Source organism: Mustela nivalis, assembly GCF_964662115.1.
Source record: "Mustela nivalis genome assembly, chromosome: 4".
NCBI lineage: Eukaryota > Metazoa > Chordata > Mammalia > Carnivora > Mustelidae > Mustela > Mustela nivalis.
Genome location: NC_139023.1, coordinates 3062000 through 3089124, shown reverse-complemented (window position 1 = coordinate 3089124; position 27125 = coordinate 3062000). Strand labels below are relative to the sequence as shown.

Sequence of the window (27125 nt, the reverse complement as noted above, 5' to 3'; positions counted from 1 at the left end):
ATAATCAAAAGAAGAATATGTTACATAAAACGCAAATCTCAGGGCACGCGGCTCCGTTGAATGCAGCCACCCACCCGCGTACAGGAGCCTTTGTGCTCCGACGGCAGAGGGGAGTAGCTGTGATGGAGACTGTGTGGCCCTCAAACCCTCATACTGTCGACCTCTTACAGAAACAAACCGCCAACCTGTGTTCTATATAAAGGAAATCAGGCCCTGGTTACAGGCAGATTGCCCAAAAGCTCAGGCTGGGGGCAGGGCCGGTGGGGATGGCCTCGGACTCTGTTCTCAATCCTAGCATTTACTTGACAGTGACACTGAGCAGTAAGTAAACTTCCAGAGCCCCCAGGCTGCCAGCCCCCTCTCAGGAGCAGTGAGGGCTGCAGTCAGCCCATGTGCGGCCGCACCAAGCCAGGCACTGTGAGCACAGCTGGTCTACCCCACAGAAGAGGCACCTTCCAATGTGTTCGCCTAAATGTGCACTAGGGATGGCAGGTGGCTTTCTGGTCCTCACCTGCAAAATTAAGAAACAGGAATAGCCTCCTCTTGAGTTGTCCGTGTTTAATGAAGTCATCAAGTGCTTGGCACGGGTACTGCGGGCTTAGCACGGTGTCTGGCACGTAATACATGCTCACAAAACATATTCTGGATACGGTTATGTCAGAAGAGTCCAGAGAACAGTAGTTCCAAGGGAAAAAGGAAAGATACCTTTCACTGGTTTTTTAAAGCAGAGACACATTGAGGAGATCTTTTGAGACGGATGAAGGGAACTCACTGTCTAGATATAAGCCCTTCTCAGGCTCTCCTCTTAAGTCTCTTAAATCTAATCCTTCACTTTCCCACTTTTAAACTAGTAATACAGCTACTTTCATTCATTCATTCAACAAATCACTTTGGAGCACAGGCCCTGTGTCGCGACCAGACACTGGGAGAAGGCCAAAGAGCAAGGCCCAGGCCCTGTTGTCAACATCTCAAAACTGCAGAGAAAAGCCCAGAAGTAAACAGGAAATTGCAGCTCAGTGACGTAAGGGCCTCGGCAGAGCTGAGCCTGATGCTCCTGGAGCACACGAGAAGGGCTTCTTTATTTGTGGGATTTCCACAAGGATTCGTCAATTGCCAAAGCGGTGGTGTTTTATTTTGTTGGGCTTTCCAACGCCCGTGAAAGCCGAAGACATCCTCCTACAATGAGTGATACTAGGACCTGCGTCTCGTCCTACCCGAATGTGCCCGACACACTGAACAGCACTGAACACGATGCCTGGGCATTTATAATGTCGCCCTCTACCCTATTCTACCTTGAACAGAGATGTAAGACAACATCGGCAGGTGCATCTCACCTTCCATAGCTATAAAATGATAACATTACTACCACACACTAGAGGTATTTGAGTTTGAATACACAATAATGGCTAATTCTAATGGGGAAAATGAATTACACCATGATTATTAGTGCAATAAAGTGAATCACAGTATTAACTTGTAATAACTACTGGAATAATAAAATTCACACAGAAGGCTATAAATCATCAATCTAAACCGAAGCATCAAGGTCACTGTGACCTCTGACCTTTTCTCCTTCACCTGCTAATGCTGCCTTCTTTTCATATGGGAATTCCATTTCCCTCTGCCTCCTTTACAGGGTAAGTGTCCTGACCTTCCCGCCTCTTGAGCTATCTTCCTGTTACTCACTTCACTTATCCTACGGACCAAGGTGGACTTACACTTTCCCTCAGCCTGATTAAACTTTAGACAGATTTCTTCCTGGCAATAGGTCCCTCATCTCCCTTTTTTAAAGAGAATCTGCTTTAGAAAACTTCTAATTGCAAAATCTTTCTCTGTCTCTTTGGAATGTATATCAATTTTCGTCTCTTTCCAGTTTTATGGGTCCTAGAGGGAATGTCTTTCTCAACCTGAGAGCTACCACTTTGAAATGTAATCACCGAACAAAATGGTGCCCCATCTCTCAGTCTCTGTGGAAGGGCAGCGGCCAATCTCATGGGTGCCTAGCTCCAAGTTTTAACACCACTTCTTGTCAGGAAAATATAAGAAAGTGTACTTTTCTTTTGGGTAAAGCCCAGTAGCATACACAGGTGGCCTGCAACTCCCTCCACCCCTTGTCCCGGCTGTCTTGAGTTCAATCTCTCTCCCCTATTGTAATAGTTTTTTTTAAGATTTTCTTTTTTCAGTAATCTCTACATCCAACATGGGGTTCCAACCCACAACCCTGGCATAAGAGTAGCATGCTCAAGCCAGGGGCTCTGTAATAGCTGTGAAGAAGGTCTTCCTCGCCTATGTACCTTTGTCCGGCACAATTTTTCTTTATCACTACATATTTCTCTCACTTCAAGGAAGAAAGGAGAGAAGGAGAGGCAAAAAAAATAAAAATAAAAAAAGAAGAAGAAGAAGGAAGGACAGACCTGACCCATTATTACTGTGATCCTTTCCTCAATCAAAGGATACTTTACTTTTTTAAAGATTTATCCATTCAGTTGAGAGTGAGAGGGCAGCACAGAGGAGGAGAGTCTTAAGCTGAGCCCAGTGTGGGGCTCAATCAACCCCGTGACCTGGAGACCACCACTGGAGCCAAAACCAAGACTTGGTCACCCAACCGCCTGTGCCACCCCAGCACGCCGAAGGATACTTTCACTCCATCAGTTGTTCTCTTTCTTTAGGCTATTGATAATCCGTCTACAATTTCCTCTTTCCAAGCTTCCGTCCCACCATTTTCACTCCAATCAAACATATCTACTCTCAATTTCCCTTTCTGTTTATCTGTAATCTGCTTCCCCCTCCTCTCTTCCTGCCGAGGCCCTGCTGTCCTTCCAGGACCGAGCTTATCCTGACCTCCAAGAACACAAAACCTTTCTCAAAAACAAACTGGTGGTTGCCAGAAGGGAGGGTTGAGACTGGATGAGACTGAGAGGGATTAAGAAGTACAATCTTTCAGTTAGAAAATAAATGAAGCACGGGGAAGTAATGCATAGCACAAGGAACATAGTCAACATGGTCAACAATATTGTAACAACTCTGTAGAGGGACAGATGATAACTACTTTTGTGGTCACCATTTCAAAATGTACATGAATATCACATCACTATGTTGTACAGCAGAAACAAATAAAACCATGTCAACTATTCTCCAATTAAAAAAACAAACAAACAAACAAACAAAAACGACTTTCTTTGGTACTCTTTCCCTTCTGTTTGAAGCTCATAAAAGCTACTTTCTTTTTTTTTTTCCCAGTAAAAATCACGTGGAACTTCATTGATTACTTCACTCTACACAACTCTCAAACGTGTATCTCCAACCCAGACCTCTAGAATTCCAGACTTGTATATTCAGCAACTACTTTCACGATACTTCCACGGAGATGGCCACAGAGACATCCCTCACTCAACATTCCCCAAACAGAAGTCTTCGTCTTCTTCTAAACACCACTCTACCTGATGACAACTCATCCTACTAGTTGCTCAGGTAAAAAGGCCAGATTTATCTTTAATGTCCTTCTCCCACACCCACATCTAATCTGTCTGCACATCCCACGTGCTCCCCCTGTACTCAAATGTGTTTGAATCCAGTCACGTCTTACCATCTCCACCGCTGACTCCTCAGGGGAGACATCCTCCCCTCTCCTGGATTACTGAAATAGCCAAGGACCTGGTCTCCAGATTTTTTAAAAACCATCTGGCCCTCGTGTGAAGCCTATTTTTATATAGTAGCCAGAATGATCTTTTCCAAGTATTAAGTCATATCATGTCACCTTCCAACAGTTCCCCATTTCCCTCAGAAGGAACACTCCAGGCCTTAACATGGCTCAGACATGATCTGCGCCCCTCCCTCCACGCATCTCGAGACTCTGGCTCTGCCCAGCTACCTCTCTCCAGCCCGTGGCCCGGTTTACACTTGTCCGGTACGGCGCCTCCTTAGCCTTGTTCACGCTGCTCCTGCTGCGTAAAACTCTCTTCCCTCGGGTGGTCATCAGGGCTCACTCCCTCACCTTCCTCAAGCCTTTACTCAAATCTCACCTTTTCAAGAAAATTACTTTGACCCCTTACTTAATATTACAACTTGCCCTTTCACTCTCTCCATGTCTGACACAACCCATGTCACCTTTTTTAAAATCCCCTTACTCTCAAACAAACTCGACTCACAATGGGCTCTCCTGAGAACCGGAAAGGCCGAGGAGGACTTCTGTAAACGTACAGTGTTTTGTAAATTCCAAATGCATCCTGCACACCAAAACTGTGTGTGGCTATGGGATGCAAACACTCATTTTCCTGCTTGCATGCAAGACAGGTTAAAAAAGATGGCTAGGGGTGCAGAGTAAGAGGAAGGACAGAGTGAGAATGCCATTTCAGTGACCTAAGCACTGAGAAACGACATAACCACAAAAAGGTTGCAATCCCAACCACATCCTGAGAGACCAGAAAACCTGAAAATTGCAACATGACTTACAAATAAAAAGAGGAAAAAAACCCTAGTGTTTTTGAAACACAGGTGTTGATAAAGAGTAATCCGGAAAATTCCATAGTGGCCCAAGGTCCATATGGGTATTTATTTTCCTTGCAACGTTTTCTTGCAAAGAGAAAACAACTGTCCCTAGACAGATGATACTGAGTTATGTTGTTTCTTGAAGGAAAGATGTGTTTCTGATTTAAAGATCAGAATATAAAGCCATGAAACCATGAGATATGAGAAAATGTTTAGGTTTGTAATTTTGGTTTTTCAAAAGGCCAGAATTTAGGGATTTTGTTTGCTTTGATTAATGTCTTTTTTGCAAAGATAATATACTCATAAAAATAATAGCTGTGTACTCATACCATTTAGTGTTTCCTGTTTTCATGTTCAACAATCAAATATCAAAACTTTCCATGAGCCCCAAAAATTAACTACAAGAAAAACACTGTCTTAACAATGAAGTTTACATTCTAAATGACCGCATCTTAGGTACTACAAGTCAATCATCCCAACAAAAACAGATTTCCAAACTGAGATATATCAAGTTATCAAAATCAGATTACGTATATTAGAAAGCACCAACATTTAAAATAGATGAAATGTGAGGCCATTATTAAGATAGACTAATAATTTCAAAAACATAATCAATGTCTTAGGCACAATAATTCAACCTTCATAACATAAAAAAATTATTCCATTTTGACATTTAATGTTTCAAGGAAAATGCTTCATTTGAACTTTATTCTCCTTCCTTATTTTGATTTTTAAATATAACTTTTGAATTTTATAAATATCAAAATAAAAGTTATATTGTCTTAAAATATCTTTTTAATGAGGCTAAAGAGAACAAAGAAACCATGTAAAATAGATTCTCTGCGGCGTTTCCTTGTGGTGGTCTCCAGCCTCACCGCGTGCATCCTCTTCACTGCGGCTCGCAACGGCATGGACAAGCCGTAATTATTTCCGGGTGGAATTATTTTTAAAGCATAACTTCATGCAAACTTTTTACTTACACATTCTGTGGCTGTGACTATTAGTGAGCTTGAGATGACAGATTTTCCTCCATTAAAGCTCACGGAAACATCAAGAGTTCTGAAAGAAAATGAAAAAAAAAAAGTAATTAAAGACACATTAAAAACCAGAGGATTGTGGGAGATTTTTATTTCCTTCTATGCTTCAGACCATCGAGAAACTCTGCTTTTGATCAGTTGTCCCAGCGTCTTCCTTTCCTGCATCGAGTCCTTACTTAGTAGCCAGAAGCAAACACCTGAGATGATCTAATTGTTCCTGAAGAAGTATTAACGTAAGTAGGAACTTAAAAAAATTCCTTAAGAGAAATGCTGAGACTGTTTCACAAAAACCTAAAAAGAAGAAGAGGAAAAAAAGAAAAAAAAAAAAAAAAACCTTACATCTTATTTAGGTTCCTTTACCAATCTTCAGATATTACTATCATTGTAAGATTATTATGAACAAAAAAATAGGAAATTAAAAAAAAAAACCATTCAAGGGTAAAATATAGAGAAAGTAATACTATAAGAGAACTAAAGTGAAGAAAAAAGATAATTCAATTTACTTGTAGGTATTTTTGTGGAGGGTCCCAGGACATTAAAATATCTTGACAGAGGTAGAAGAAAGGATGATTTTTTTTCATGGCTAAGACACATCAGAGTTAGAATATTGCTCTTATTTTTGAAGTATGATTTCAAATTATAAGACAGTAATAATTAAATTTCATTAACTCAGATTCTAGTAATTATTTGGGATCACTCAGTCAGGGGTTGGTAACTTTTTAAAATTTTTTTATTTTTATTTTTTCAGAGAGAAAAAAAGAGAGAGAACAAGTGCTCACAAAGCTTTGGAGAAGGGGGGCAGAGGGAGAGGGAGAGAGAAAGAATCTTAAGCAGTCTCCATGCCCAGCGCAGAGCCCAGTGCAGGGCTTGATATCGGGACCCTGATATCATGACCGGAGCTGAAACCAAGAGCCTGGATGCTTAACCCACTGAGCGATCCGAGCACCCCTGGTAACTTTTTTACTAAATATCTCTAACAAGGAAAAAAACGCTCTAACAAGATATCAAAAGAGAGGGGAAAAAAAAAAAAAGAAGACTTTTAAATATTAAGGAAACCGCCCTTTTCCAAAATAGTTTACATGGTATATTCTCCTATAATAATCAGTGTGCCAACATTTCAAAGCTGCACACCCATTAAAGCAGAAAGTGGTAGGTAACATTCTGGTAATCCAGCTTCTATACAGGGCCATACTCCCATTCTCATAAAACATTCTGAATTCTAAGAATTAAGAGCTAAAATCTTAAGATTTTATTTATTTATTTGACAGAGCGAGATCACAAGTAGGCAGAGAGGCAGGCAGAAAGGGGGAAGCAGGCTCCCCGCTGAGCAGAGAGCCCAATGCGGGGCTTGATTCCAGGACTCTGGGATCATGACCTGAGCAGAAGGTAGAGGCTTAACCCACTGAGCCACCCAGGTGCCCTAAAAACTACAACTATTATTGAAATTATAAACTAGTAAAATTTTGTTATATTTAGAAGATTTCTTCTCTATCCCTTGAATTGAAAGCCAAATGCTACTAGTTGCAGAGAGTTATGATAAAAGAGAAACAATCTTCAGCCACCAGTAAAATTTTCGATTATGATGCCAGGGAGGGGAGACAAGACATATTATTTAGTCCCTGCTCCGTGCCAAAGACCCCCCTCAGCATTTCATGGACATTATCTCCTTTAGTCCTCACAAGAGCCCTTAACGTAGGAGGTCGTTCCACAGTTGTGCAGATGGGGTACAGAGAACCCAGAAATGCTAACTGCTTTGCCTAAAGTGGTAAAGCTAGGTAGGGTTCTGAGTAATCTTGAAGTCTCCCCATCAGACCACACAGGCTTATTGAAATCAAAATCTGTATGTGTTTTTTACTCAATGTTATATTTAGTTTGGAGTCATACAGGAACAGAGCCATCAGGAAAGATACTCCTAGCAAACTTGGAGCTGAACTTTTCTTCAAGATTCAGGAATACTCCTATTAAAAATAGGTCTTATAAATTATTCCCTCCAAAATGTTTTGTTTAAAAAAACAAAAAAAAGTTAAGCTATCTCCAGAAATGAATGAAAACTTAAGATGTTTACATCAACTATTTGAACTTTTGAACTACTTTCCCACAGAATGCCAAGCGGCTTATTTAAGAAAGGAAACTGCAACCCAATTGCTTATTCTGCAGAAATGAGTGCCTTGGTTTGTTTCTTTCTTTTTGAAGATGAAGCATAGTTGAATCCAAAAATAATTTCCTGGTTTCCAATTCCTCTATTCTAAAACAAGTACCAGAAAGCATATCACATGGTAGGCATGGTTTTAGTTTGGGGGAAGATGATCTAAGTCACAATAATATACGATTGTTGCAAATAAATTACTGATTCAATTTTTATGAGTTCAGTAGATAAGACTGAAGTTGTTGATAATTTGGTGCTTAGAATTCACCAGAAATAAAGCCATTCTCTAATTAATGAAGGAAACATTAAACATTCTAATGCTCCTAGATGGAGAAAAAGAGAAAAAAAATGTTCATGCTTATCCAAATGGAATAAGAACAGAAGGTCCTCCTACAACAAATTCACCCCTTCCCCTAGCAGAGATACATGCTGATGAGACCTTGTAGGCAACCGAAACAACTGTGCACTATCCCCAGATCTCAGTAAACGCGGTTAGTGTCACAAAACTGAGTCAAGTCTCCACAGATACGGAAAGCCCCAGATGATTCTTCTGACATGGGGCCTCAACCAAAACAAGGTGGCCTTCCCCTTCTTGAGAGCTGACCGTGGTCATCGACATCAGCACCGACAATGACGGGGTCTACTGAGTCCCACGCCGCGCTCATCTTCTCCTGCAACCCGCACAGGGACCCACGGAGCTGGGCAGCAGCGTCTCCTCCACTTTCCAAGGGAGGAAACCCAGGCTTGCAAAGGCACCCGCCCCACCATCGAACTTCTCTGACTCTGCAGTCAAAGTGCATTTACTTCTACCCCAAACGTCCTTAATCCCTGATCAGTACATGAGAGTCTTACATTGAAATTTCTCTCATGGGTCACCGTGAAGTAACCCTCCCCCAGGTTTTTACCATATTCATACGTCGCTCGTGGTTAACCAGAATGGCATTTACTAGATACTAAGAGAACATGAAAAATACACTACTAAAGTTAGTTCTGCCTTTAAATGTTGTTGTTTCTTTAGAAAAACATTTTTAAAATAATTTAAATTTAGGAAACTGGCAATGCCATGAAAGCTACCTTTGCCTAAAGTTACGCCACTCTTTTGCCGGCACACAGATTGGTAAATCCATCCTACCCTCTGATCCAAACCCAATACCCTGACCTTTCGTTATCCCCAAATTCCAATATACGTAATGTTTCCCGTCAGATTTCACGTCAGTTCTGTTAGTACCTATGGACTGCTCATTCCTACGGAAACCCTACTTCTGGTTAGTGTATTACTAACAGCAGAACCCACACAATTTCAGTTACAGAGACTTTATTATGGAAAATATGCTTGAAAGCCATCTTGGTTTTGTTTAATTCCATAGAGAAGTGAGAAGTGAGGGGGGAGTTCATTTTTATCTATCCTAAGAATCAATTAAAATCTGGCCCAGGACTTAAGGAGTTAGGAGTCCTGGGTTTGAAGCCTAGTGACTACACTCAGCCTTGCGTCCCTCCATCTGTAACATGGGTATACTTGAACCTATTTCAGAGTTGTTTGGGGGAGGAGAGCGTGATAAAATAATAAATGTAAAATACTTAACACAGTGGCTGGAACACAGCAGTATTCCCACATTACTGTCACACCTGATTATTTTTCTAACAGATTATTTAAAATAACAAGGTGCTTTTCACATAAAATCTTTGAGACCCAAACTAAAAAAGACATAGATAATATAGAAGAATACAGAGCAGCAATAAAATAATTACCTAACACTTTTTTGCTTAAAGAACTTCTATTCTATTTACTGCTAAAATACAGAGAGAGACACTGTTCGACAGCTGCCTAGTGTATAAACATCATGCAGGCTGGTGTAGAGAAATTTTTCAATTTCCTCCCTGTTACAAAACATCATCTGATTAAACCCAACATCATAGGTTGTGTGCTTAAACCTCAAACTGCACTCTAAATTAGTTTATAAATGTTTGTCAGTAAAATCATTGGATCACTCAATCATTCGATTGTAAGTGAATTAAACAACTATTTGTAAATTGCCTCCAACACACCAAGCTAAGATGTGCGGGTAACAAAGCTGCAGTAACACATAAAACACGGCACTAAACCGTAATGAAAGGGAGCCACATAAACAATTATTAACAGAGTGTGTTCCTACTAAAACAGAAAGAAGCACAGGACTCCTACAGGACCCAGCGGTGGGAGACACTACTACTCGGCTTTGCTGTGGGGTCATCAACCAAGGTTTCCCGCAGGGAGTCACTCAAAGACGCATCCTAAGGAATGATCAGGAGATGACGAGGGAAAGAGATGAGAAAGGGATCCAAGGGGGAGGAGCGCTACTTGACGGGCTGGAAGGCCAGAACAGCACAGAACAGTCAGGGAACTAAAACCATTCAACATGGCGGCAGCAACGAGTGGGAGACTCGGAATACACGGCCTGCGTGGGGAAGGACTCTGATAAACCCAGAAGGCCATCGTTTAGACACTTGGAATCCGTCTTAAGAGTTTTTAAATAATGTAGAAATACGGTCAGAACTGTGTTTTACAAATACCATTCTTCTTACAGAGCAGGGCATGGATTGGAAGAGTAAATTCTACAGTAGAAAGACCAATTACAAATATCTTGGTGTATTTCAGGTAAGAACTAAAGTCAAATTGCATTGAAATAGTGGCACTAAGGGTGGTGTGAAAATGAAAATTGGGAGTTAGAGAGGAGTTAGAATAAAAACAACTAGACATTCATTGGATGTACAAGGTAAGGAGGAAAGAAATCATTCAAGATGACCAGAGTTTCTACCTTGCTGTGAGGTGGTATGCGCAGGAAACACAGGAGAGTTTGAAGAGAAGTACATACTTTCATCTTGGGAACTTCAAGTCGAATGTGCGCATGAAAAATCCAGGTGAGTCAGCAGACATCTGGACAGTGGACCTTTGGATAGTGGGTTTAGAGTTAAGGAAAAGATCTTGTCTGGACATCTGGAGCTCCTCATCAAGAGAAGGAAGCCTTAAAGAAGATGCACTTATGGTCAGACACCTCACCGTAATGATAATGGAGTTAAGAAGAGGAGCCGGAGAAGAAACAGCCAGGGAGGTGAGAATACAAATCATGAAAGACAAAGGAAAACTTCTGAGACAGGACTGGCCCACAGTCCTTAATGCAGGGGTGGTCAGGGCAGAGAAGAAGGCTGAGAACCGACAACTTCCCACATTGTTTTCTGTAAACTGGTTCTACATTGTTTAGAATTGCTTACAAATATCTTAATCCCATCTTTGTTCCATTCTTGGAATATTTTTTCAAAGTAGAAGGATAGGGGCACCTGGCTGGCCCAGTTTCTAGAGCACACGACTCTTGATCTCGGGGTCCTGAGTTCAAGCCCCACATTGGGTCTAGAGCTCATGTAAGAAAAAAAGAAAGGTAGGATAGAAGAAACCTCAACCACTTACCGTAACAAAAAGACTGCTTTACGTGCATTTTAATGTCACTGATACTCCACAGTGATAAAACTAAATTCATCCCACATGAAAAATTATTAAATAGTATTGTGATACATAATTAAGTAAATAAAACTCGGTAAATCCTAATCGTCAGAGAGAGTTTATTTAATGTTTAAAGATGCAGGAGAGTTCCAAAACAGAATAGCTCAGTGCCAGATGTCAGAGCTACTCTGAACTAAGAAATTCCATACACTGTGAAATACGGTTGACGTTTCAATCCACAGTTGCCTACCGGCAAAGCATTCACTTACTGCTGACTTTATGCAAAGCCAACAAAAGAGTGCCATTTTATGATCCATTAACAAAGATGAAAAAATTAAATAAAATTGTGAAACACATTTGCTAGAAGCAATAAATAATCTACCTCCAATTTGCACCTACTGAAAACCCAGCTGGCAAATAGCCAAAATGTTATTAGAACTGCGGTGACTTCAGGTATTTTGAAATCGAGAGCTCCATTAAATAGTCCACAGACCTTTGTAAAAGTTACTTTTAAGTCTTCATATTTGTGAATAGTTTAAAGATTCTATTTCTAGTGATGGGTGTATATGGAAATTAGTGTTTTGTCTAAAGATATTTCCTTTAAAACAGTTAAAGGATTCCTGAATAAAATAATTTTTGAGATATTTCAATAAATGTGTAAACTAATATATGAAGACTGCCAGATTTCAGAAGGAAAAAAAAGCTATATTCAGAGATGTGCCATACATCACACCTAAAGTTATAATTTTTTTCAGTATTACATTGAAAATAACCCCTCTTAGCTGTTTTTGTATATATATATTTTTTTAATTTTATTTATTTATTTGAGAGCATGAAAGGGGAGAAGCAGACCCTTGCAGAGCTGGGAGCCTGATGTGGGTCTAGATCTTGGGACTCTAGGATCATGACCTGAGCCGAAGGCAGTGGTAAGCAACTGGGCAATCCAGGCGCCCCCTGTTTTTGTATATTTTAATAAAATAATGAAAATATACTTGGGAATAATCACTCAATTTTTAGTGCCTTTCATCCAAAAATCCCAAATGTCTTAGTAATAGCAAAAAACAACTGGTAGTATTTAGGAGCACTACATAAGAGGATTTAAATACATTTTTAAGGCTATCCTCTATCTCATCGTGTATCTGTCCCTCTCTGAACACTCCTGGCCACTTAAACACTAAATAATCCTTTTGGAAAGATCGTCCTTACACGGAGCTGAACTGTGCTTCCCTGTACCTTCCACACTGTCCTCCTTCCCTCGGAACAAGGAAGAGTCAGTCAAATCTGTTGTGCACATGACAGAGCTGATGTTTGAAGACAGCTGATGTGTCACACCTGAACCATATCATTTTCAGTATTTTAAGTTTCGCCCTATTTAACATTTCCATATTGGCAACATCTTTTTGGCCATCACTCCATGTGTTCAAATTAATTGTTGTTCCTCTTAGACAATTTCCAAAACTAAATATAATACTTAGGACGGAGATGCAAAACAGCTTAGGTGAACTGATCACATTTATGGGTCTAATCAGAAAGCAACAGGGGCATCTGGGTGGCTCAGTCATTTGAGCTTTCAGCTCAGGTCCAGATCCCAGGGTCCTGGGATCGAGCCCCGAATCCAGTTCCCTGCTCCGTGGGAAACCCACTTCTCCTTTTTCCTCACCCTTCCCCCAGCTTGTGCTCTCTCTCTCTCTGTCAAATAAATAAATAAAATTCTTAAAAAGAATAAAGAAAGAAAGCAATATACCACATGAAAGAAAAGATAATGGTTCTAACACGGGGGTGGGGGGTAGAGAAATAAAGAAACAGAGAGTCCTCAGCCTTACTAAGGCTGAGATCACATTAGCTCTCACTAAGATTCTGATGTTTACATTTGGAGTAAAGATATACCTAATATCCTAGTATCCATGACAAAAATAAATAAATCAAGTCTCATTCCTCATTAGGAACAGAAGAGTGAATAAGGTGTTGTTTTACCCCCTGCTACTAAAATAATGGTATTAGGGATTGTATGCACATCCATATATAGTTATATTTTTTAAAAGAAGTGTTCATGTTGGAAGCTGGGCAAAAGGCAGAAAATTTGTCTAACCAAGAAAGACAAGTGGACTGAATCAATTTTATTCCAGGCAAAATAATTGTACTGAAAAAAACAACAACATTGAAGAAAATAACAAGATCCTATTACCACGTCGGGCTCTAACCCCGAGTCTGCCGCACCATTCATTTGGATGATCCTTCAACATCACATGCTTGAAATTTTCCACATACACTAATGTCCCACCACTTCTTACTAAAACACTCTGTCAAGTGTCTTCCCACACTGCCTCTTAAGAGAACTAATACTATCAGTTTCATCTGATTTAGATATTTATTTCATATTTGCCAGAAGATTCTGGCCAATGTTTTTGAAAGCACATTTAACTATACCATATGCCTCCTTAAATCATCTCTATCAAACAAGCTGTAGGATAAGGCTCCGGTTCATTCTGTTCTGTTTTTCTTTCTTCACAATGTGTTTATGTATATTTACCCAATTTGCTCTGTTCTTCTTGCCAAATTACAGGTTTGAGATCTCAGCTATTGCAGAGCAGCTGTGCTATTGTCGACGTCTCACTCCACAAGGGTCGGAGGAGGAGCCCGTCCTGCAAGGACAGGGACATGTGCACGGTACGCCAGGAGGCGGAAGCCCTGCGGGGGAAGGACTCAAGGCACTTCACAGTGTCCTTCCTATTCAAACTGGAGACGTTTTGGTACAAAGGAGCCACTGGTAGAAATAAACTTCCCAACAATCCACAGATTTTTCTCGGTGAGCTCATCTGTTTCATCATGTGACATTTTAAAATTAAATTGTGTCCAGTGAAAGAAATACAAAAGAACAACCTCATGACTAGCACCTTTACATTCCTCCTGTTTAAGTACTAAGAATGCATCCATCTCAGAGGCGCCGGGGTGGCTCAGTCAGTTAGGCGTCTACCTGGGGCTCAGGTCATGACCTCAGGGTCCTCTGATCGAAGCCCCCGTTGGGCTCCCTGCTCAGCGGGAGTGTCTGCTTCTCCCTCTCCCGCTGCTGCTCCCTCCTCCTGCCCCCTCCCACCGGCCATGCTTGATCTCTCCCACTCTCCCTTCTGCTCTCTCTCTCTCTCTCTTTCAAATAAATAAAATTGCTAAAAAAAAAAAAAAAAAAGAATCCATCTCCATCTGGATATCTGTAACAAATAAAGAAATCTGATAAACAGAGATCTCTCTCAAAGAAAGTACTTCAAAGACCCATTTCAAGAATGCTGACCGATGACATACCTGGGTAAGATGTGCCCAGATCCCTTTAACCTTTGTTTACTTCACAGGATCAATTTCCAAATGCAAACCTGTGGTCCTAGCTCCGCTGCTATATTCTCTGTCCCCGTCTCCCCAAGTAAAGCAACTTCCCATTAACCCTCTTACTAACTGAAATTCACAAGCCTTTAGGTTTGAAAAAGAAAAATCCTCAAACCAAATGGAATTCAGGAAGTAACATAAAGATGAGAAAGGAACTGATGGAGCGGGCTAATGAGATGAGGCACGTCCACGGATCCCGCTCTGAGACCGTGCAGCTGGCTCTGAGGCTGCCTATGTAGGGTTACTGCACCGGGGTGTTGTTAATTATTTAAGGGAGAGAACAGGGGGAACCATCACCACATCTGTCACCCTCACACAGGAAAAACCCCCATTCATTGTTGGGCCAGATGTGTTTATTTGAAACATAGACTAACTAGCTACTTAATGGGTCTGAATCCTTAGCCAAAAGCTAATTAGGCAAACATATTAAGCATCAGTCACCTTACAAGGCTAAACTGTTTCCATTGTGTTGATTTTAATCCAATCTCATAAGAGAGCTCATCACCTACAAAAGTATCTGAAGAAAACTCAAGGCAAAGGAAAGGTCCAAATTACTTGCAACATACTTAGAAGAACAACAATGATGTCCCCAGATGCTGAATACATGAACAAATAAAATCTTTTCATGCTTTGCCTCAGTGGTATCATGTACTTGATACCAAAAAAAAACAAAAACAAAAACAAAAAAAACAAAACAACAACAACAACAAAGAAAGACCAAAAATAATTATTTTAGATCTCCTTCCCCCCAAATTCTGTTTGCTTGTAGGTGAAACAGTAATGTCCAAAGCCAAACAAATGACGACTTCTCGTGCCTCATGTTTATTACGCTCTATTTAATTTTGTAAAATGACATCTCCTGGGTTTTTAGCCAATCTACAAGTACTGAAGAATACCAGCACTTTCTACAGTCGTCTCCTCAAAACAGGAGTGCTCAGGGCAAAGTCTGTGGAGAACAAATTCAATGTCTGGGACAGAACAGGCATATTGCATTTTATAACTGCTCTGGAGAAGAAAGTAAACTGTCTTCCTAATCCAATCACTGTTATTAAAATGCCAAGATAGTTTGCTCTTCTCTTAAATGGCACGCCACCCCAAAAAGATTCTGGTCATTCTTCTTTTACCTGATGTAAGCCCCCGCCCCTACCCACAGCAAAAGTAAAATATACAAAGTTCGTTATACAAATATACAAAGAATACAAGGTATTCTTTTTGCTTTTATGTAACCAGTAATTCAAAATATTTGAGAAAAATGCATACATCCTCTCATCTAATAAACATCTGTGGATCTGTTCTGTGTCAAGCATCGTGTTGGTGTTACAGACAGAACAAAAACAACAAAATTTAACGTATCAGGAAGGGAGACTCAAGAACAAACAAATAAATGCCTGGGAGAAAAAATTACCCCTCAAAGACATGAAGAGGGAGCTCAAAACTTAAGAGGAAGAAGACTGTATTGATTAAAGAGGGTGACCAGGAAGCATTCCCGAGGAGGTGACACTGAACAAGGCTTGAAGCGGCGGGTTCCAGTGAACGAGGAGAAGGAAACTTCAAGCAGAGGAACAGTGAGTGGAAACGTGTCGCCGTGGTTAAGGAACAGCAGAGAGACCAGCGTGCCCATAACGGAAGGGGCAAAGGAAGCTGGAAGAAAGGGGGCCCAGATCCTATAGAACCTTGTAGAACACTGCAATATTAGATTTTTCACTCTGAGTGGAAAATATCGAGGATTTGGAGTGCAGGACGACATAAATGACCGGCCTTAACAGGACCATTCCTGCTGAGAACTGAAGCAGAAAAAACCAAAAAGAGAAGCTAACAAACTTTGTATATTTTACTTTCCTCTACTCTACATGCAAGATCAATACAAAGTAATCCTCTAACTTACTTAGTATCCTAAACATCTTGTATCCCCTACTGTTGGGCTAGGGAACATCTGAACTGTCTCCAATCATTCCTTCACAAAAAAAAAGGGGGAAAAAATCACAAAGAGAAAAACTAAATTATTAGTGAAATTACCTGTGTTTGGGTGCTTTAAATAAAAGTTCTTCTTCCAAACTAAATATCCTTATTTTAACCAGCTACCATTATGGTTTATTACCACACCAAAGATCACGAGAAAACAGACGTTAACAGGACCTGGATACAAATTAAAGCTCAAATATTTTCTAGTCCAAGGTATGCCTTATTGAGCCATGTTCCTCCTGCTCTTTTATATTGATATTTAAATACCATAGGGGGTGGCTGGGTGGCTCAGTTGTTAAGCATCTGCCTTCGGCTAGGGTCATGATCCCAGGGTCCTGGGATGGAGCCCCACATCGGGCTCTCTGCTCCGCAAGAGGCCTGCTTCTCCCCCTCCCCCTCCCTCTGCTGTGTTCCCTCTCTGTCAAATAAATAAATAAAATCTTTTTAAAAAGTAATATAAATAAATAAATAAATATCATAGGAATTAATCAAAATCTCACTTTGGAACGTGCACGTGTGTGTGTATGTGCGTATGTACACGTGTAAACGTATTATTCTATGAAGTTTGAAATAATGATTGCAGCTCAGATTAGTTAAAGGCTCTAGCAATAGTTCTCACACCCATCCAGATAACTATTTAGAGGGCCTTTTAATCAGTATTTAAGAAACAAAATAAAGCAGACATTAGCATTTTCAACCTACTAAGCGTATATTATGTATAGTTATAGTAGTTCAGAGCAGTTTGCCTAGAGCTTACTGTTTCATGTTCACTCTGTACATAAAAAAAAGAGGCAGTAAAGTAATTAATGTATATTTATCACCATTTCCTAATAATTCATAGCCTAACATGTTTTTTTCAATGTTTTTAAGGAAGTACTTACTCTCCCACTTTATTCAGGGCAGGTGCAGGACAAAGCATAGAATTAAGGTCCACACTTACTGGATTAACACCTAGAAAATAAAATGCCACTGAATTCATACAGAGCTCTACGTATCTCACACAGTTTCATTAATACTACGAAAAATCTAACTGCAATCAGGTCAACGGTGAAACATTAAATACATTAGCATAAAAAAAGAACAGATTCTCATCTAGAAAGAGAAGGAAAAAAAATGAAAAAATAGAGGTCATAAGCCTCCTCGATATACAGTATTGGCAAATTATAAGTGATGGCTTTTATTAGACTAAATTCACAAATATTTGTAGAGACTATAAAATTATCATCTTCTCCATTTCCACTTTTTAAATATCTTAGACTTTGAAGGATAAATGACACATATTTTTAAAAAGCAGAATTTAAAAACAATGAGACAAGATGAATATCCAAGAAAGACTGAATTTATTTCAGTTTAATAAGATAGCTGGATCTTACAATAAATAAATAAATTTCATAAAACTAAATGCTTAAATTGCCCTAATAATTTTAATAACATATGGGGGGGAAATCTGACCTATAAATATTCAGAAAAGTTACATAAGCAAATGGATAATCTTGGAATGTAAAGGATGGAAGCACAATCTGACTCCAATTATTTCTTCAGTGATTTACTTTAATAAACTTAATTTTACGTAACAAAGGAAAAACTATGCTTATACTACAATCAAATATCTACTCATACTCAAAGGGAGTCGGGTGAAACTAACTCTCAGATTTAGACAAATAAAAATATTTTGTCCTCTTCAACTGCGGAATCTATTCTGGAGAGTTTGGTGCAAATACCGTTGTCTTGCCTTCCCAAAATGCAGATGCTAACAGGAGAGGCAGGAGGTGGTTACGGCCTTGTCCATGCTGAGACCCTCCCCACGCCAGCTCAGCAAACACGCTGAACGGCTGCTGCGCGCACAGCCAAAGCTGCACTACTGGGATGTTTAGTACCATCAGGGCAGCAGCAAATCTTACATGCACCTCTCAAAAAATAAATCTATCAGAGTTCACAGAGTTACAGCATCTGCCTTACAAATTACAATCTTGGAAGCCGATATAATCATTGATGAGGGAAAAAGGTCTTAAAGAGACCCAAAATGCTCAGAATATTAGGATCTATTGAAGGAGCTTCTTGCACAATGGAGATAAAAACATATATTCATCTGCTGTTTGGAAAGCCACATTAGGGAAAATAAAACCTAATTGTGTAAATATGATAATTATCAACAAACAGCTCTGAGCAGGCACTAGAGATCAAAATATGTGAACTATCTACAAATATAAAATATATAAAATATCCGTAAGACAAAAAGCCTATGTCCAGGAGCTGCTGGGCGAACTATTGGGAAATTAGATTTAAAAAATGAGTGAGAATAAAATAAGGCAATAAGCAGTAGAACAGCCCAAGAGAGCTAGATTTTCAGGCACGAGTGATAATAAATAAATCTGGGGAAAGAGGCAGTTAAACCTAGCAGTTGATGTCCACATAGAGGACGGTCAGGAAAACTGGGTTCAACTCTCTGCTCTGCCCTTTCCTGACTATGTCACCAAAGACAAATCATTTTACTCTTTCCGCCATTAGACCATTATCTGTAAAATAAGGCTTCTTAGGACAAGGTTCACATTTCTTAAGTTATAAACAAAGGCCATAATCACTCAGTAACAAAAATAATTATTATTACTATTTGTACTATCACTGGACTTCATTTCTTCCTCCTATGATTAAAAAATAGAGCATGGTTGATTTCAGCTGGAAAGAAGAGAAAACGCGTGGTGCTTATATGCCACGCAGACACCCAGGCAACAAGGAAACTACGAGGAACCTACTCTGTGTGTGCGTCTCATTTACAGTGTAGGTGCAGAGAACACTTCCATCCCGAGTGCCCAAGTTGAATCCTCTTCCGGACAAAACAATCTGAAATTCATCTAGGAGAAGAAAAATAAACATTTTAATCCCTGCTTTACAATAATCATCATAATAATAATAATAATTTGAAAGTATCAAGATGCACAGAATGAATTTCTTCATAGTATTAAGCCTACTAGTAACAGTGAAGACATCGCTTATTTCCGACTTTCTTTCTTGGGCCCCTTAGTGAAATTCAGGGAAGATACCATTTACTGCCACATAGGAAGGCATTATTTCATTTGTTAAACAAAGTGTTTTCCCACAGTAACCAGGATGTAAGAATTGAAGCCTGACAGTTATTCCCACGTAGCACAGAAACTTCCCCGACCTCATCTTCTCTGACCCAGAAAAAGAAAGAAAAAAGGGGGGGGGAGAGATAGAGAGAGAGAGAGAGAGAAAGGAAAGCATAGAAAAGAAAAGCAGGAAAACTTCCCCAAATCCTGCGGTTAGCAAAGTATCCGCAGGAAAGAAGCTTCGTTGTTTTTCTCTACTCTAGGGAATCAAGGTACGGGAATGTAGAGAAAACTACTTATTCATGCGCTGTTTCTCAGAACTGCCGAGTGTTGTATTTTCCTTGCTCCGACAGCCCATATGGAGTTCTTTCACGGTTTCCTGACATTACTCACCGGTTTCATTCTGTCGCATACAGATTTATAACTCAGCAAAGGTTATGCCTTTTGGACTATTACCGACCTACGGCCAGTCACTGAGGAAAGTTTATTCAGCTTTACTGCCCAGGACTCATACAGGAGCAGCTGTCACTAAATGTCAGGAAAATAAGATGCCGGAAACACAAGTGAACCGATCAAATATCTTGATCGGCATTTAACTGTCTGCTGTTCAGCTGTAAGATGCATGTTAACTATTTCAACAGTGATTACCTCTCAGTCTTCTCGGACGACCTCCTGTCTACCACAGTCTAACAGGCACACAGTCATTTACTCAGGAAGGAAATACTGCTATGCCACTGTTCATTAAGTATATTATAAAAGGAATTTCACTTAAAAAGTGCAGGTAAAACTTAAGATGTGACTCAGCAAAAAGAATAGGGCTTTCGAGTCAGACGGACAGAGTCAGCTAGGGCAACTCGGGCAACTCCTGATGCAAGTTCGTCATCCTGGGCCAGGGGTTAGGAAACTGTCGAGGGGCACGTGGGTGGCTCAGTCATTAAGCATCTGCCTTTGGCTCAGGTCATGATCCCAGTGTCCTGGGATCGAGCCCTGAATCAGGCTCCCTGCTCAGCAGGAAGCCTGCTTCTCCCTCTCCCACTCCCCCTGCTTGTGTTCCCTCTCTCGCTGTGTCTCTCTGTCAAATAAATAAACAAAAATCTTCAAAAAAAAAAAAAAAAAGGAAAGAAAAAACTGTCGAACTGTTGTTAGGACGAGCAGGTAAAATCATGAAGGGGACGTTCTGGGATGGTCAAATGCGCTTCTCCTCTTCAACATCCCAACGACCGTTAAACAGGGAGTCTACAAGATGCAGAACTTAAGACCATCACCAGCGGTTGGGAGGCTCCATGGGAAATTACACAGCACATTTCCTCTTCCACTAGGCCCAACACTCTTCCTTTTCTAAATTAAAAGGAACTCCAAGTCAGCCTTGAAGAAGAAACAGAATAGGCCAGAGAGTATCACATTCTCCCTGGGTAAGGATGGCTTGGGAGTGCTAAAACCAGGGTTTGTTCCAATGCCGGCTAATGAAGCCTCCTGCTTCTTCCCGCCATCGCCCATCCGTCCGTCACTCCCGTGCGTGCCCTGAGCCGCTGGGAGCCGAGCTTTGGCCGGGTCACCAAAGCACGCAGCTCAGAGTCCACAGATACAAGACTGTTTGTACAACCAGATAAAAGAAAAAAAATCTCATATTTTATTTTACTTGTCATAGGAAAGGTCTCAAACATGAACTAAATATACAGAAAATTCTAAAAGCCTGTCACACAATATGTTCATTATTTAAAATAACACTCCAATCTTAAAAAATTTGAATTTAAAATAGAAATATTTCAAGGAATTATTTAAAAATTCTTACAGAAAAGGATGCCAAAAAAGTTAATTTTGTTATTCTCTTTCCAACATGAGTTTTAAATCATATAATTTAACGAGGGGGAAAAAAATACAATTTCTTACATGGTATTTTTAAATTCTAACCACTTACCCCCCACACAGACACTTGAAGGCCGCAATTCCAGAATTTCAGTGCATGACCGATCGAGTATCTAAAAAGGAGAAAAGAAGACCAACGTAGAGAATTAATTTCTAACATGCAAAGTGAATTATAAGATTGCTAATGATCTTTAAGTCTTCCCCTTAACTTCAATAGATGGCAGAGAAAATCTACGATCATAGACACTACTCTCAAGCCCTGAGAAAATTTCTGTGCTGTCCTTCAGTATACATTCCAAGACTGTTCTGTAGGAATCCTTATCTGATTAGAGTAAATTCAGATAAGCACAGATAAAGCAGATGTTAACCTCCGCGTCTGGGAGCCTTGAACACAAAGACCGACTACACTTTCTCGGTTGCCATAAAATCTAGGCTGACTTTTCCTGTCGGGCAAAAACAAGGGAGCACATCAGTCCTCCTGCTCAATTATGTGAATTTAATATGTTTTTTATTAAGAGGTTCAATAGAGTATCAATAAATAAACATTTCTTTGGCTGTGGCGTTTCATTCGATGTCTCAGCCTCAATTCCCACAGATGACAATCCCCCTTATATGCACCAAACGTTACAGCTGCGGAACACAGGCTCTCTGTACGTATGGGCCAAGCATGACCCTCAAAAACACAGACTCCGCACTCCAGCATTCCCAGAGCGCAGGAACAGAATGGCTCTTCTTAGCTTGTTCCGAGAAACAGAAACCACCATACAAGGCCCAAGGCTACAAGTGAAAAACAACAGTGATGCAATAAGCGGCTCCTAATGGACACAACAAGCCCGTCTTTATTTTTGGAACTGCTCTGCTCTACATTATCAAATTCAGACAAATTCCAGATGATCCTGGGAGACATTCCTTTCTCGACAGAGCTGAAGGCGGATGAGGGACAGTGGGCTCCAGCCTCTCCCGCTCCGAGCTGGAACAGGAAGGAAGGAAAGCAGAAACAGTTTCCGTGCTTTCTTGAATAACAAAAGGATAAATTGTCAGACTCTGAAAGCCAGCTGGGAATTTCTGTCCCTGAAGAGACATCGCGGAGAAGGGGGTGTCACTTGTACTTTTTAAGATCCCTTCGCCAGTAGATCCACTTTTTGCAAAGCAATTGAAGGTGAAGTGATTGGGAAACAAATAGAGTAAAATTTTATGTCTGAGAAATCCTGAAGGAGGTCTGTTTAAACTCAGGAATGACCAGAGATGGATTCCACAGTCACCCAAAGGTTTTTCATTGCCCAAAGACCTCCTCTTGGTCTGCTATTTTATCTGCTATAATCAATACTCCTCTCGGGAGAATGTACCACACTTCAATTAAGAATTGGGCAAAGAGCTGAGGACCACTGTCAAACACTGACCCACCTCGTGGAGGGGAAGAATCCCAATATTTTAACACCATACAGGTAACAAGACTCAGAGGGGAACAGAACAGAAAAGTTTTGCTAAAGGAATATGGAGCTAAAAAGGTTCCAACTAACCAAAATGCAGCATTCTAGCTTTGGCTTTGGCCAGTCTGAGATTAAAGAACAGGAAGCTGTGCAAATCAAAGGGAAACACAAAGCCTCCCCATCTATCTGACTTGCCAGCAAGTCTGAAGGAGTTTATTTTAAAACTGATCACGTTAAGGGGCGCCTGGGTGGCTCAGAGGGTTAAGCCTCTGCCTTTGGCTCCGGTCATGATCCCAGGGTCCTGGGATCGAGTCCCGCATCGGGCTCTCTGCTCAGCAGGGAGCCTGCTTTCTCCTCTCTCTCTCTCTGCCTGCCTCGATGCCTACTTGTGATCTCTGTCTGTCAAATAAATAAATAAAATCTTTAAACAACAACAACAAAAAAAACTGATCCCGTTAAGGAGGCTTCTGTGAAGGAACGTCTTTCAGGTCACAATTTCTTTATCTGTTATTTTAGGCACATCTCTAGGACCATTACTGAAAAATGTTTCAAGCATCAAGAGAAACTATGAAAGGTTTAAAGTTTGAATCCATTGGAAATCGCAGCTGTTTTTTAAAGATTTCTTAGAATAAGGTACATGGAGAAATTACAAGATATTCCAGAGGCCAAGAAGATGCAACCCAGAATGACCACTGGGACTTTCTAAAACTGTGCTGGTTTTCTCTCTCCTAGCAATATTGACCATAAATAAGTCAGATCTCAAAATATTTAAGACACATGTGTGTATCTTGACTTCCTCTTTTAATTTGATGTAATCCACTGAATAGTTTAAAAATGATAGTTCCAGGGGCGCCTGGGTGACTCAGTGGGTAAAGCGTTCCGCTCAGGATTGTCTCAGGTCTTGATCTCAGGCTGGTGAGATCGAGCCCCACATTGGGCTCCATTCTGGGTGTGGAACCTACTTGAGATTCTCTCCCCCCGCCCCGCCGCCCCTCTCTAAATATAAACAAACAAACAGCAAGAATCCAAAAACAAAATGGTATTTCCAACAGCAAGATCAAATGATCAGTTAGTGTGGCACTCTCCTGAGAGTAAACCCCTTTGAGGACTGTTGCTATACATTTCTGAAGCCAGTCCCCGTAAGGTAATTTCATTTTAAAATAAAGGTTCAAGATCATTTAGAAATTTATTTTCTATTCAACTCTGAGAATAAAGAAATCAAGTTACATTAAGCAGAAACTAAGAATAATTAAAGATTGGTTATATATTGCAAGAAATTGTGTAATATACATTTATACCTCAGAATACATGTACATTAATTATGAACTTTTTAAAAAAAAAAGATTTTACTTATTTATTTGACAGAGATCACAAGTAGGCAGAGAGGCAGGCAGAGAGAGAGGGGGAAGCAGGCTCCCCGCTGAGCAGAGAGCCCGATGCGGGACTTGATCCCAGGACCCTGAGATCATGACCCGAGCTGAAGGCAGAGGCTTTAACCCACTGAGCCACCCAGGCGCCCCAATAAAATGAACTTTAAAGATATGATATTACTGAAAGGAAAAGTGACTCGAGGAGCACATTCATGGAAAGGCAGGCAGTGTAGACCACGAGTCATAAAGTGGCAGCACCATGTGCAGGGATCCGGCTGAATCCCCCACAGGACATTACCTGCCCGTCTCTGAAGTTTGTGGTGATTTTTTTTTTTTTAATTTCTTTGGACCTGATGTTCAATTAGTTGGGTATATGCATCACCTCCTTGATTAGAAGACCAACTCTTTGGTATAAAAAGAGGGTATCACACTGTACAATCCTCTTGGGACCAGTACATTGTTCTATATGCACAGCACAACCAATACATGTTTAGGGAATACAGATTACATGAATTATTGAGAATATTAAAAATATCTATCTAGTAAGCAAGTCAACAACCATATTGTGACAAAGATCAGGCAGGATAAAGTTAATTTATGTGAAAAAGCATCTAGCCCTCCAATAAATTGTGACTGTCAGAAATCCAGAAACTCACAATTTCAAAGTTCACCCAAACCACTTCCAAATGAAAAACAAAGAGAGGGAAAGAGAATGTGGCGGGGAAGGAAGAGAGAAAAGAAAGTGTGTGCTTTTTTAAAAAAGAAAATACATCCTAAATTTGGTTTTTCCATCTAGAGTTTACCATCTAGAGTCCCTATATTAGGAAAATAACTAGAAGTCAAAATAATTAAAAGTCTGTATGCAGACAGTTTTCCATCATTAAAGTATTTTTTTTGTTGTTTTTTTTTTTAAGATTTTATTTATTTATTTGACAGAGATCACACGTAGGCAGAGAGGCAGGCAGAGAGAGAGAGGAAGGGAAGCAGGCTCCCCACTGAGCAGAGAGTGAGATGCGATGTGGTGCTCCATCCCAGGACCCTGGGATCAGGACCTGAGCTGACGGCAGAGGCTTTAACCCACTGAGCCACCCGGGTGCCCCCCATCATTAAAGTATTTAAACAATCAGTTCCATAAACATGAAACAGTTTATAATCTATTCTCCATACAAGCCACTGCACACAAGTCAAATGCTCAAGATACCAAAATAGGTCTATTATACTAAAATTACCATCACCAAATGGCAACTGACAGAGAGGACAAATATTTTAAACACTCTAGTTAATTTTTACTAAATTAAATCTGTTATTGATTGATTGAACATTGGATCAGGTGTCCCGTCTACAATAACTGACGCATTATCTTTCATACTCTGCATTTCCATCATTGTACAACACAGCATCTTGTAAGGATGTTTCTTCAAATATGTGTTGCCATCTGTCTTCATTATATCTCAATAGAAACGGAAAATAGTTTCCACTAAAGGTCGGCCTTGGTTGACATCAGAGAGAGCTAATAGCACCATAGACGAAATTTAAAGACAAGCCAAATGCTATTAATAAAACTAGGCACTTTAATCCATGCACACACTAGATGCAAAATTGCATCATTTGAGATTTTGAAGTATATATACACACACACACACACACACACACACACACACATATATATAAATTGGCAAAGAACTTGATGCTCACCATGAAAAAGAAGTATACTACCTAAGCATCTGTTCACTCAAAAAGTAATATCAGTGTTAAGGAATAATTACAAATGAAAATAATGGTACATTATTACTTAATCCCTATTTTTAAGTCCTCAAATATTAACAGGGATAACAAAAGCCAAATTTACTAAAAGTCAAACTTCCTAAATTTAGTACAAATATCAGGAGTCAAAAATGCAAAAGAACTTCTAACAATGGTAATAATTATTATCATTTGGGGGGAAATTATTATGTTTCAGGAACTGTGCTAAGCACATTAGCTGAATTTCTTCAGTTGATCCTCTCAAGTCTTATGAAATACATACTATTTTTAATCCCCACTTTATAAATGAGAAAACTGAGGTTTTAGAGAGGTCTTTTTAATTTTAATTTTTTAAATAAGAACAACTAGTTTTTAAATAGCCCAGCCAGATCTCTTCAAGTTTGACTCTAAAGCCTGTTCTGACCAGGGCACTCTCTACCCTCCAGGCTTGTGACAGAGTCTAACCATCATAAAGTCTAACACCTAACAAACTACTGAAAATGTATCTGCTTGTTTTGCCCACATTCCTTTTATACTATCAAAACATTCCACAATCTATCTTGTTTCTTATCTTCAAGAGTATGTCACTAAGCTTTCACCTACGTTTATTGGGGTTTTTATATATTTGTTTTAAAATTCCCAGTTCCAAAGCACCTGGGTGGCTCAGTGGGTCAAGCATCTGACTCTTGGTCTCCGCTCAGGTCTTGACCTCAGGGTTGTGAGTTCAATTCCTGCATTGGGCTCCATGCTGGGTGTGAAGCCTACTTCAAAAAAAATTTTCAATTCCACCAATTTAAGTAAGTCAACATTTTAGATCATCTTATGAATTAGTAACATATAGGATATGCAAATGCTTAGGGCCCTCGTCCTTTTGATTAATTTTTCCTCTATTGTCTTTTTTTTTTTTTTTAAAGATTTTATTTATTTATTTGACAGAGAGAGATCACAAGTAGGCAGAGAGGCAGGCAGAGAGAGAGGAGGAAGCAGGCACCCTGCTGAGCAGAGAGCCCGATGTGGGACTTGATCCCAGGACTCTGAGATCATGACCTGAGCCGAAGGCAGCGGCTTAACCCACTGAGCCACCCAGGCGCCCCATCTCTATTGTCTTATTTTACTATTGTTTTCTATCTCAAATTTGTTTTGCACAGATAAAATACATGTACTC

At 40.1% G+C, this 27125-nt stretch overlaps 1 protein-coding gene and 1 long non-coding RNA gene across 3 annotated transcripts in view; one reads left to right on the top strand and one right to left on the bottom strand.

Annotated features, from left to right (window-relative positions):
- Nucleotides 1-27125, bottom strand: part of ANTXR2 (ANTXR cell adhesion molecule 2) — a 145669-nt gene that overhangs the window by 85405 nt on the left and 33139 nt on the right. For both annotated transcript variants that reach the window (XM_082728414.1, XM_082728413.1), the window contains exons 8-11: nucleotides 21470-21530; nucleotides 19237-19335; nucleotides 17365-17434; nucleotides 5469-5547 (exon numbers count right to left, since the gene is read on the bottom strand). In XM_082728414.1, coding sequence (XP_082584540.1) covers nucleotides 5469-5547; nucleotides 17365-17434; nucleotides 19237-19335; nucleotides 21470-21530 — 309 coding nt within the window. The remainder of the gene's footprint in view (nucleotides 1-5468; nucleotides 5548-17364; nucleotides 17435-19236; nucleotides 19336-21469; nucleotides 21531-27125) is intronic.
- Nucleotides 10229-14385, top strand: LOC309863513. Its single transcript, XR_014311092.1, has 2 exons — nucleotides 10229-10306; nucleotides 13710-14385. It is a non-coding gene; the product is annotated as an uncharacterized lncRNA (long non-coding RNA).